The following is a 12,494-nucleotide window of genomic DNA, read 5'->3' on the forward strand; positions in this document are numbered from 1 at the left end:
AAGTGTTAGGTGCTTGGTTCGGCAGTTGAACGTGCGTGTGCGTGTGGGTGGGTTGTGTGTTTATTTGATCACTCGCCTGTGCCCACTTGTTATTCTTTATTATCTCTCTCTTGCATTAAAGTTTATCATCAAACTGCATGTAAAACTACGATATGAAAAGATCCCGTACAGGTAAGATGTTGATCTGTTGGTTTTGGAAAGCGTATTCATGTCCAGATAAGCTCAAAGGTTTGACCTCTGTAACATCAAAATTGAAAAGGAAGACTATTGTCAAACGGAATATGGCAATTTTTACCCGAAAAGCTCTCATTTTCAAGTCGTTAGTCATGGACATAATCAAGGTAAAAACTTACAAAGCAGATGTAAAGTCTTACAGAGTGGGCAAAATTGTGAAGAGTGCCAGTTGCCATGAATGTAGTCTCGGGGATCAACATGTGACATAACGGTAGAAACTTACAAAGCGGATTTACAATCGGAGCTTTTCGAGAACTGTTGCCATATTCTGTTTTTGCAAGAAGTCTCCGGGCCGTTCACTGAACATAATCAAGGTAGAAACTTACAAAGCAGATTTTAAAGTCAGAGCTCTTCAAGTTGCTAGCAGTTGGCATTTTCTTTTTTGAAAGAGGTCTCAGGGATTTTAAATCTTATAGAGTGGGCAAATTTGTGATAGAATCTTACAAGGCTCAAAAGCGTACTGTTGCCTTAAAGTAGTATCAGGGATCAAAATGTGTCCGTTCACTGACTTAATCAAGGTAGAACTTACCAAGCGGATTTAAAATGAGAGCTTTTATCCTTGCCTTCTTCTGTTTGAAAGAAGCCTCGGGGATCAAAACACTGACATAACCAAGGTAGAAACTTACAAAACGGATTTAAAATCAGACCCTTTCGAGTAACATTTGGCATTCTCTGTTTGAAAGAGGTCTCAGGGATCAAAATGTGTCCATTCACTGACATAATCAAGGTAGAAACTTACAAAGCTGATTAAAAATTTGAGAGTGGGGAAAATTGTGATAGAATCTTACAAAGGCTCAAAAGAGTTGATCATTTGTCCAAATATCTGTGCAGCAATGTAATCAACAAGATGCTGTCAGCATCATTGTACGCCCATTACGTCAAAACTGCAAAGCTCGTATTATCTAGTTGCCCCCCCGCCCCCCCAAAAAAAAAGGGAGAGGAAATATCATTAGGTACAGACCTTTGAATATCTGGTTCATTCTGCACATCAAGATCTCACGTCATTCGTTATAATTCTCGCTTAACCTATTGAGTTCTCCTCATTTTCTGCACACAAGCAGGAGTCCCACCACATTTCACAATGAAGGCCTACTGTAATTGAGACAAATCGCAGATGCTTTACTTGACTTTCAACTTCACTTGTGCCACAATAAACCGGACATGCATGCATGGATCTTACTTAGTTTATAGCAATTCCATGGTCCGAGCCAATTTTTTGGCACTGCGCACATTCTTGAGAAAAGGGAACTTCTCGTCATCATTTCGCGGTTTCAGTAGGATGTCATGGTTTGCTAAGAGGTGCTTAATTGATTTTATCGATGACAGGTCCAGAATTCCCTCCATACATTTTCCATGAGGACTTCTGGAGAAAGAAAACCAAGATGATAGAAATTTGAGTATATTTTTTATGCTTGCAGTGTCATTGGATAAAACAGTTTGATGCGTGGTATCCTGACCTTTCAAATCCACATCTCCTCTTCATGCTGCTGCTGAATTCCTGCCAACCTTGATTGTTAGTATTCGAAGATCAATTTAAAAGCAGTACGTGTCCTTTAAGCTCTCCCTATCTCTTAAAATACACTTGTCACCACTCTTCCCATGATGCTAAGCATCATTCTTTAAGGTTTGTCTTTCCAAAACAGCAAACTTTTTATTTTGCACATCTTTGTAAGCTCCTACCCTCCCTATTATTGTCAGCATCTTTTCTTTACAATATTTCCTATGCCTTCCTTTCCCCTGCCCCATTCATGCAAGTACATTCATTTCTTGTTCTTTTATGTATAGAGTCCAGCTCATTTGCAGCAGAGTCTAGTAATGCTTTGTAGATATTAGCGTCATGTGTATTTCCCATTACCAAAAGGACTAAAACTCGTATTTCGACTCCCTAGAGCAACGGCCACCAAGCATGCAAGCTAATACAATTGCAAGCTCAAGTAGTGATGAGAGGTTCAATGTGATTATGCTGTGAAGGAGAAACACCACTTTTGCAGCTGCTGATGTGCATGTTACCTTGTCTGCTTGTGCTTGCACATGCCCTTGTAAGGTACTTTGCTCTCCCAAGTCAGGGTCGATGGATCTGCTGCCAGTGGATTGTCCACGATGCATTGTCAAAGCAACCTCTGGCCCCAAAATGGTGTTGGAAAACACACCAGGGACAGAGTTGGACTTCTCATCCAGCCAGCTAAGTGATGGGATATTTGCATTTGAGGTGAAAAAAGCATCCTGAGCAGTAGGAGAGTTCATTTGGCTTCTTTCTTGTTGCTCCTCGTGCAAATCCAATGGGGAGTCAAAACTATGTGGAGAGTTACTAAGACAAGGTTTCTGAGGCACTGTTGTAACACCAGGCGGGCAAATCTCTTGGCCATATGAATTCCTGTCCTTACAAGCCAAAGGTTCTTCACCAGCAGTATAAAAACTGGGCATCCCTGCAACAGAACACGAATTGATAATTGCATCTTCCTGCCAATGTCTACATGGAGCCAGCTCTGGATGCTTGCATAGCAGGTTAGTGTCCATGGAGGGTGATGCCTGCACAGCTTGATTATGGGCATCTAAGCCCCTCGTCTCATGCACTGTATTCCAAGATGACAAACTGGCATCTGCTTTTTGAATCCTAGAACCATTATGAGCAAGATTAGATATAGCAAAATGGCCATTCCCATGAGAATCTGTATGGCATGAATTCTGACATTCATCCGTTGTGTCTAGAGGTGACACCAATTGAGAAGTTCTTTCCCACAGCCAGTCCATAGGATAAGCAGAGCTAAGATCTACAAAGAGGTTGATTCCATTTTCATTCTCCACAAAGAACTCAAACGATTGTTTCAAAGAAAACGTCTCTGCTTCCAATGAGGATGATTGAAGGGAATCATCGTTCCTTCTAGAATTTCCAGCCAGTAAATCCTGATCACACAAGGCATTTTCTCCCTGTAACTTAAACAAGGACCGTTCAGAGGATGGAGGCAAACCTTGAGGTACACTGAATTCAAATACACTATGCTTAGGCATGCTCTTGCTTCTTCCTAGGTGATTTTGATGACGCTTACCTGCCTGCATTCACAGAAGTAGATCTGAACATAAGAAACACAAGACTGCTCCTGCCTTCCATCTCAATTACAAGCACACCACTTACTTCACCTTGTGAGAAGACCCAAAAATCTATCAATTCCGTTTTTTCTTATCAGGCGACCTTTTAATTTCGGCCGTGCAAATCTGAGCATTTACAAGAAGCTTCATTTACCTGGCCAGCAGCAGAATGACCACTAGCAGGAGTCATATGTGACAAGGCCTTGTTCCTGTTTTCCTTTCTATGTTCACCGCTGCGATTGTGCCGTTTTGCCTTTTCTAGTTTTCCTGCCTTGGTATGCGTTGTTTTGTTCCTAGGTCGGCAAAAATATATTGAACCGTCCTGAAGAACTCCTGGGCGAATTCTTCTCCGTGCTGCTGCATTTCTCTCCCCTGGTATGATACGTTTCTCACCGAGGGAATCGTCTTCTTTGTTATCTTTTGTCCACATTGCCCCCGCTTCATCTAGTCCTGAGGTCCGCTTTGACAAAATGTTTTCCTTCACTTTGCTCTGAACCTGTATTCCTTCAGGCATTAGCCGTAGCAATGCAAATTTGTAGTGTTTCAATGCAGGAGTCAGAATTGACAAGTACCTACACATTTTGTACACATAAAAGGAGACTTGCCTGACAAGCAATGTCCCTGCAAGCGGGGAAAACCATATGGAGAGCTTCTTCATAAGTTCTCCTGGAACCTTCTCTGGGCTTGTCTACTCTCAGATCTTCTCCGTTCGCTCCTTTCCCTCTGCGTTCGGGAAAATGCAGATTTCCGACCTTTCCACCTGTCGAAACTGCATTATCCAAGCTACTCTCGGCGAAGCTGGCTTGTAAATGTCGTTTGGCCCTCTGTCCATGGCCTGAGGCTTTCGATTGATTCTCCGACTTATCAATAGTGCACTGCGTTGACGTCGTGTCTATTTCCCATGGGATCTGCGTGCACAATCGTTTTTTCTTAGCCTGCGCAATAACCTGCATTAAGGCTGTGTGTAAAGGGACTCGCGATTGCAACTTTCTATGAAATGCTTGTTGATGCACAATTGCCAGTTTATACGCAATCGATGGAGAGAGTTTTCTCACTTGCCTGTAGAGCAAGGACGATGCTGACAGGTACGCCACTAGAAATTCCAGCTACTCTGCCCTCGACTTCTGTCCGCTTCGGAACAGTCGGCTGCTTCCCTATGGTCCGTTTTGACTTATGTTTTCGAAGTTTTGTGGCTTGTTGGTCATCTACATCAGCGTTTGCAAAATCTAGAGTGAAAAGCCTTCAAAGCGTGTCATGAAATATAGCCGAAGTAAAATTCAGGTTCCATCTTACCAATTTGTCCATCGCCGTGCAATGCCCGCTTCTTTGAAGTCATCGTGCCGACAGCATCCTTGTGCAAAATGGCAAGCTCAGTGGATGCGTTGCAGTGAAAATGAACTTAATCGGTGTGCTTTTGATTGCCACTTGGTTCTTAGAACGGCCACGGAAGCAGTCTAGCCAACCAGAGGTCTGTCGGCTATAACAAGAAAGGAGAGTTGATAGGGGACTCGCTATGGCATGAGCGAAATTACACGAGCAATGGGGGAATGAGGAAGGCAGGAAGGGGGCTAAAATGTGAGGAGGAAGCGGTGGCAAGGTATGGGGGAGGGGTGAAGGGGAGGGAGGAGGAAAGGAGATGCGAAAGGTGAAGACAAGAGAGGGAAGAGAAATGGGTGAGGAGTGGAGAAGAGGAGGGCATGGCGATGATGATGAAGAAGAAGAAGAAAGGCAAGCTTGCTAGCAAACCAGGTAAGAAGAAGGAGAAGAAGAAGAAGAAGAAGATTGAGCTTGTATATTTTTTGCCTTCGAAAATTCCGACCGTTGTTCCCCCCCTCCCTATCCCTTCACATTTTATTTGCCCACAAATTCAAGGTATTAGTTGTGGAGGTGGAAGCTCTAAGGGAAAATCCCCCGGGAGGCTGGAAGCGATCGGTGGTAGCCGGGAGCTTTCGAGCCGACTAGGGGATTTTACTGGGCGTCAAGACGTCGGGGGAGAACGTGGCATGTCCTTCCTTGCAGGGTGATGGTGACTTGGGCGGATCTTCCACCGGTGGACAGTGACATCTGCAGGTCAATTCTATCGGTGACCACCGACCTCGGGACCTTGACGTCTCATTGAATGGCGTGAGGGGTGAAAAAGGCACTTTGCTTGGTAGAAAAGAACACCTCCTAGCCTCTCGGAGATCTGAATATTTCAGGGGGCCGACTCTACCTCCAGATTTCTTAGAAGCTCTTTCTCTTTTCACCTCTGTCGTCGTCTCGTAGCCTCTCCATCTCGCTTTCCCTCTCCATCTCGCTCTCCCTCCACATCTCGCCGCCTCTCTCCCTCCACGTCAAGGTTGGCACGGTCGGCGGACAGAAGGAAACCCCAACCGTCCAATCATTGACTCTTGTTTTTTGAAACTTTGCATCCGTGATCCTACAGGTCTACATCAGCCGCCATGTCTCTTTCGATGACAGAAAATGTACCTGTGATAGAGCATTGTGTCTGTGTTGGATTTTTTTGAAAGAGAATGTCAGGGTCTTTTTGGCTCCTTTGTGGAGACTGTAATTTGATCGTTCGCAAAGGTGGATGACAAGTCACACATTAAGAAATCCTTGTTGGTGGAGACTGTAATTTGATAGAAAAGGTGGATGATAGATCACACACTGGTGGAGATAGTAAAATATGACAAAAAAGTGGGTGATGTGTTGCACATTAAGAAGTCCATGTCCTTATTTGAGCATGAGGCTTGGGAGGATCTTTGCGTAGTGGGGGATTTAGTGGACAGAGTGGAGTTACATCCAATTTTTTCCTCTTAGTTTCGTTAAGAAGCGAAACTTTTATATTGGACTCAAAAGTTTGTATGCCCTAATAAAAATAAAGGTTTGAAACATTCGCCAAGATTTGAAACTTTTATGGGAAAAGTTTTAAAGTTTCGCTAGAGATCTTAGGACATCTTTTTCAAGTTTGACCCTAAGCATTTGAAGAACAAGGAATTTTGTTATATGATTTTGAAGGTGTGGTTGAATGGTTGGTTTGGTATCGAAGAACCCTGTATGAGATGGGATGTTGCAAAAAGAGGGGTGGCGATGTTTGCAAGAAAGTGGCACTGACAATACAACTCTTAGAGGTTAGAACAAGCATATCTAATGATCAAAACTAGGGAAGTACTTATGAGACTTTGAAGTTTTCCAGGAGGGTCCAATCTTAGCAATGGTGGCAGTGGAAATTGGAGATGCATTGACCGATTGGAAGGGAGAGAATGTGAGACTGAAGAGTAGGAAGCTTTGGTTGGTCGCCCTTCCCATGTGTTTTTTGAGGTGGTGAAGCATAAACAGTCGAGGGAGCTAATAGATAGGGTAATGGTAAGGATGGCAACATGGTGGCATGGTTCTAACACATAGCTAATGTGTTCAAACAAGAGTTAGGGGAAGTTGTTGGAGATTATGGTGTCTAATGATGCATAGAAAGCTAGTGCTTAGGATATACTAGACTCTATGCGATGGAGAGTTTCAAATGGGCATTGTGTGGGCTTGGCTTGCGAACGAGCTATGGGAAGCACTAAATACTAGGGAGAAGAGGAAATCAATGGGGCCAAAAGGTTTTACAAGTGGATTCTTTATTCCCTTTTAGAAGCTATTTAAAATGGAGTTGGTGGAGATGGCTAATATGGTGGCCAACAAAGGAAGTTTAAATAGTTGCATCTAGTTAGATGTGGAAAAAATATTAAGGAGGTTCTTTTGGGCCAAGGAAGGAGGTGGAAAGAATACTAAGGAGGTTTTTTTGGCCCAAGGAAGGAGGTAAATAGAAATTACACTACATTGTATAGGAGATAAATAAAAATTACACTATATTTCATAGGAGGTGTTGAAAGCACCCAAACTTCAAGGAGGTCTTTGGTTGCCTGATGTAAGATTATGAAATGCGGATTTACTAGGTAAATGGCTCCCAAAATTATTTGAATGTGCGACCCTGTGGGTGGGATGCACTAAGTGGTCCATGGAACAAGGAAAATGTTCTCAAGTCGGGGCATAGAATCACTTGAATTGATATGATAGAATACATTCATCTTTAGCTTTGAAATTTTCCATCTTGTAGCTCATTGTAGGTTTGGTTGTGGCCCGAAAGGGCATGGGTGAGTTGGTTGCATGGAAAGGTCATTGTTACCTTAGAGATGATGCCAGTTTGTTTGAGAATTTATGGTGCAATAGGCTAGTTAGAAAGATGGCAAGTCACTACCCATTTTGTATCTCCCAAGACGGGCGGTCCTACATAGAAGAGTGCTACTAAACTGCGAGTTTTTTAATAGAGTTTACGAGTTTTTTTCATGTATGCCCTCATGCATATGCTAAAAGTAAAACTAAGATTTGGCATTTTAACTGCATTTGTGAAATATAACCACGTAAATTTCCACAAAACTATATTAAATTGCAATAAGGCTATGTAACCAACACACCATGTATAGCCATACATGCACCACCAAATGTTTGACACCTTTAAATGGAAACCCTCCACATACCATAATCTTCAAATGAAAATCCTTCAAAGTCATGAACTTTTTAAAGAGTGTTCGTGTAGCCAACAAGGCCATAACATTTAGTATGAGCACATTAGACTAAGTGCACATTGAATGAGCAGTTTTTGTGGACCTAATGTATTTTTGCACTTTTAAATAAGCAGCATTTCCTACAAAAGACTACCACAATTCACTCAAGGGAAATAACATTATTGGCAATATATTTGAGCTTATGTAGAGACATCACAAATATCATATTCACATATTGGTAATTAAAATCCCCAACAATTTGGTGCCAAGATGTTGTTTGTGGTAACAAAATACACCATTAAGAGCTTTTTTAGTTCTACACTTATACATAATAGAACCAAAAATCCAAAAAAAAACACTTGTGGTGTATATTAGAGTGTCTTTTCTTCTAGTGCCATGTTATCCACAAAAATACAAGTAGACAATTTGAGTTTTTTCGTAAGAGGGTTTTCATCCTCCTGACATGGCCACAATCTGCAATCTTTTGCACATAGGATGGCACAAACGTTCAGAAGGGCTATGTCAATGGCAAGCAAATTCCTTATTACAATTGCTTTTAAAATGATATAAAACACACTAGAAGGCTAAATCAAAGGTACCGCACTAGTCATCCTCTGGATCCTCTAATTCCATTAATATTCTTGGAATGACTAAAGCCCTCGCGAACAGGTGTTATTAAGTTTCTTGGAAAATCATTATTGTGGGCAAGGTGTAGCTCTTTTTCACATTCAGGTCATTCGCCTACCTCGTAATCAATCCACCAAGAATTTTCAATCTCCCATTTTGATAGACCACTTGGTATATTAAGATTTCTTGGAATTGACAAGCATCCATGTCAATATGCAAAGTATTTGAAGTTTTTGACAAATAATCAAATCGTTCTATGCCAGGCTTGCATAACATCTTGAAGTTTGGGTACTAATTCATTGTCCAACATCATAGACACATACTTACACTTCACATAAATTTATAAGAATATTTAAACGTTTAAAAATGATAATACTTTCAACTTTCAAGTGAGAAGGAAAACAACCATTACCTTTAAACCACTCGCATGACACTCTTGACTATCTCATATTGTTTTCCTCCTATTTTTGGGTTGGATTGCATTTTCTTTCAAATGCCTAGAAAATCTTGTGTCGATTTGTTTCATGAAAAGGTCCAAGTACTTATGCAAAGACATATCTTCATGTGTGGATAAGAAAGGGTATATCTGGGCCAAGGTTTGCAATAAGTTCTCTACCTCTCTCTCCAAATCAAATAGCCACATTTCCTTTGCTATCCATGATATAAAACCCTTGTCAGAAATAAGAATTCCAAATGAGCTTCGAACTGTGATATAAAACCCTTGTTAGCAATAAGAATCCCAAATGAGCTTTGAACTGTAGCTCCTCCACTCAACTTAATCAAAAATTGCATTCTCATCTCATTTGGTATCTGTGCATTTTCAATTTCTCAACACCAATCTTAACACCTCGTCCCTCCAAGTCAATGGTAGCCACCAATTTAAACAACTCATCTCCCAATTTGGGATTGACAATATCCAACCATTTATTCATTTTGTTCTCCCATATTCTTCTAACAAGGGACTCAAGATCTGTAGGCTTTTCCTTCAATGCAAGCATGAGGCAAGCTTTAACAAAAATGATACAAGAAAACTAAATAAAAAGGTTTGACAATTTATAATTTTAGAAAACATTCCAAAACATTAACCAACCATGTTCTTTGATGCTTTTGCTGTGCCAACCTTAGCCCTCTCTATCTCAATCTCATGCTCAATTGTAGACTTTTCAATGCAAAGCAAATGTAAAGCAACACGATAATTTACAATTCAGTATATGTGTATCAATTCAAAATTTTAGCAATCATAAAAGCAACTAATAAATTACATAAGTACCTGAAATATCATCTTAGCCAAAAGAAACCTTATAAGAGGATACCATGCTTCCTCTCCACCGTGTCTCTTCTCTTTGTCCTTTTCCCTTAGCTCATGCACAACTTCTATGCCATGACGCAAAGGTTTACTTGTGAAATTTTTCATGTCACATTCACAAAGTTTTCTCAAACAAAAGATTATATCTTTGAAGGTAATTTTCACCACACCAACATCATTCAACCTTTCACAACATTAAAAAAACATAAAAATATGTTCTCACAAAATATGACATTAAAATGCATTCACTAAAACAAAAAAATTTAAGTTTGAATACTCTTTATGAATTATCACAAAGGCCATGGAGAAATTACATACTCATTTATTCAATTGAGTGCTCCAATTAGGCAAACCTCATTGTTTTTGTTTGGGGCAATGAAGGAATCCCGAACTAATGCATACATCCGCTTGTCAAAAGAAAAAATTTCATCTATCTCCTTTGTCCATCCTGCTAGTCTATCATTACCATCCCAGCAAATAAACATCTTACCACTAAGGTAACTCCACTCATCATTGCGTTGGACCTCTCTTTCAAATTCATCATTTACCTCTTTCCATATTGGATCCCATTTGGCCTTGTCATCTTCTGTAATTGAAATATGAGCCCCATCCATTTTTTGCATAGCCAAAATACAACCACCTTTCTCTTCAATACAGCCATCCTTTCCCCATCTGCTTTGATTGTTTACCCATAGTTCTTATTTTTTAAATTTAATTTAATATGACACATGAAGAATCTCTTGTGAAAACTCAATTGGCACAATGAGTTCTTCATCATCTTTCTCTTGTTCCTCAATTTGATTCAATTTCTCGCCTTCACCTTAGTTTTCGAAGATGTTTCTTTAGATTGATCACCAACTTCCATATCCTCACTTGATTCACAATCATCACGACTTATCTCATTCATCATCTCTTTTTTAGTCATTTTCACACCTATGTTAGTTGATGTTTTTCTAGAACATTGCTTATAGTTTAACCCACACAGCTCAACTGATGTGTTTTTTGCATTGGATCTTGTCAATACCATTATCTCATGAATGTAAAAGAGATAACAATTAGTATTCTCACTATAATTAAAAATTATGATGTACAGTGCATTATGATGAAAATATTAAAATACTTAAAAATGTATCACCATTGGTAAAAGAATACACAAGCATGTAGCTGCTCTTAACAAGGATAAATAGATTAGCTTGATATATGCAAGAAAAAAATTGCTAGAACATTGACCATATTGCAGAAAGATAATAGAAAATCTAATAGCAAATAAGAGATGGATCCAAGCGTTGTTTCTAAGAGCTAGGACTACCACCAGTTTTCAATTGAGATCCAGGTTTTTAGTTAATAGTCTGTCACTTATACAAAGAAAGCTTGTAATGCCAGGCTCGGCACCGAGCCCTCTTTTCTTGATAGAACTTATGAGCTCGACAGTGCATGGAAGGTCAGCCTAGAGGGGGAACAAGGGACTTTGGATGAAGTGAGGCACAGAGTCAATGAGATGCCTAATGAAACACTAATCGCAATTCGATTTGGCAAGAAGTCAAAAAACCATGCTCGACACTGAGTCCTCTCTTCAAGGAGAGCTTGGAATAGAGGTTGGGTCATAGTTTGCCATTGGAAGTAATGAGGGATGCAAACAATTGGAGTAATGAGGAGACATCGATACTTATACTAGGAGCCTAAAAAAGCAGGGCTCGGCACCAAGCCCTCTATTTTGAGCTCGTCTCTCTATGAGCTTGTCTATGAAGGCTCTTGTGGAGGGCAAGAGAGTCCATGCGCACATTATCAATGGTGGATATGCTCACAACATATTATTTTCAATGAAGGGATGGATGGATGCAAGGAGCCCAAAAAGCAGGGCTTGGTGTAGAGCCCTCAGTTCCATGACAACTTCTTGGAAATCAAATGTTCAAACGATGAAGGATATCAAACCAATGAGGAGTCTTGAGTCTTGAGCGCTTAAAGTCTTGAGTCTGCAGTGCTCAAAGTCTTGAGTCTTGAGCATTCAAACAGTGAAAGATATCCAAACCGAGATCCAGTATTGGCATGGATTGTAGGAACAATTCCAATCCCTCTAAGTAAATCGGACAGCTGCGAATGTGGCTTGTAATCTTTTGCATTAATGGCCACTTTGAAGAGCGGCTGGTCATTTCCAAGAGCTTAGAATCTAGTGTGTCAGCCAAGACCTCAAGTCATACTCAAGACAAAACATAAGCCTTAGTAGAGTGTAGGAGATTGTGATGAAAACCCTTCGAGTGCTTAGGTGGACATCCACCTTAGATCCAAGCTGGTGTAAAGCATCCATGAGCATAACCACAATAGAAATGAGATTCTTGAGCATTCAAATGGTGAAGACCAACTGAAGGATATCAAATGATTGAGGAGTCTTGAGCCTTCAAAAGCAGGGCTCGGCGTCGAGTCCTATATCTCAGCATGCTCTAAGTTTTTCTCAGCAATTTTTATGGAATATGTTGGTCGAACGTCCTGTGCACCAACAGCCCAGCTAAATATAATCCCTTCCACTTCAAGCCAACTGCTGCAATGAGTGGATCATTGACCTAGCATGAACACAACAAGTACCTGATTGATCCTTCCTTTGGCTACACAGTTGTTGCGATGTTCGACAGTGGATTAATACGGAGCAACAAAAGGTTTTAACCAGCAACGCTAGTTTGTATGAAATCCAAAGGATCCGAAGATAAGCGAGTAGA

At 40.6% G+C, this 12,494-nt stretch overlaps 1 protein-coding gene across 1 annotated transcript; it reads right to left on the bottom strand.

Annotated features, from left to right (window-relative positions):
- Positions 1–500: 500 nt before the first annotated feature.
- LOC147902402 (uncharacterized) lies at positions 501–5,052 on the bottom strand. The gene is made up of 9 exons (XM_087373713.1): positions 4,615–5,052; positions 4,381–4,526; positions 3,927–4,229; positions 3,476–3,817; positions 2,245–3,285; positions 1,692–1,732; positions 1,415–1,597; positions 1,196–1,281; positions 501–1,057 (listed from the first exon to the last, which is right to left on the bottom strand). Exons 1-7 carry the CDS (start codon positions 4,655–4,657, stop codon positions 1,420–1,422), a joined length of 2,094 nt encoding a protein of 697 aa, XP_087229839.1. The 5' UTR covers positions 4,658–5,052; the 3' UTR covers positions 501–1,057; positions 1,196–1,281; positions 1,415–1,419.
- Positions 5,053–12,494: the final 7,442 nt, after the last annotated feature.

The sequence above is a fragment of the Dipteris shenzhenensis genome, chromosome 4 (assembly GCF_047967505.1).
Source record: "Dipteris shenzhenensis isolate YYH24624 ecotype China chromosome 4, Dip_SZ_1.0, whole genome shotgun sequence".
Taxonomy (NCBI): domain Eukaryota; kingdom Viridiplantae; phylum Streptophyta; class Polypodiopsida; order Gleicheniales; family Dipteridaceae; genus Dipteris; species Dipteris shenzhenensis.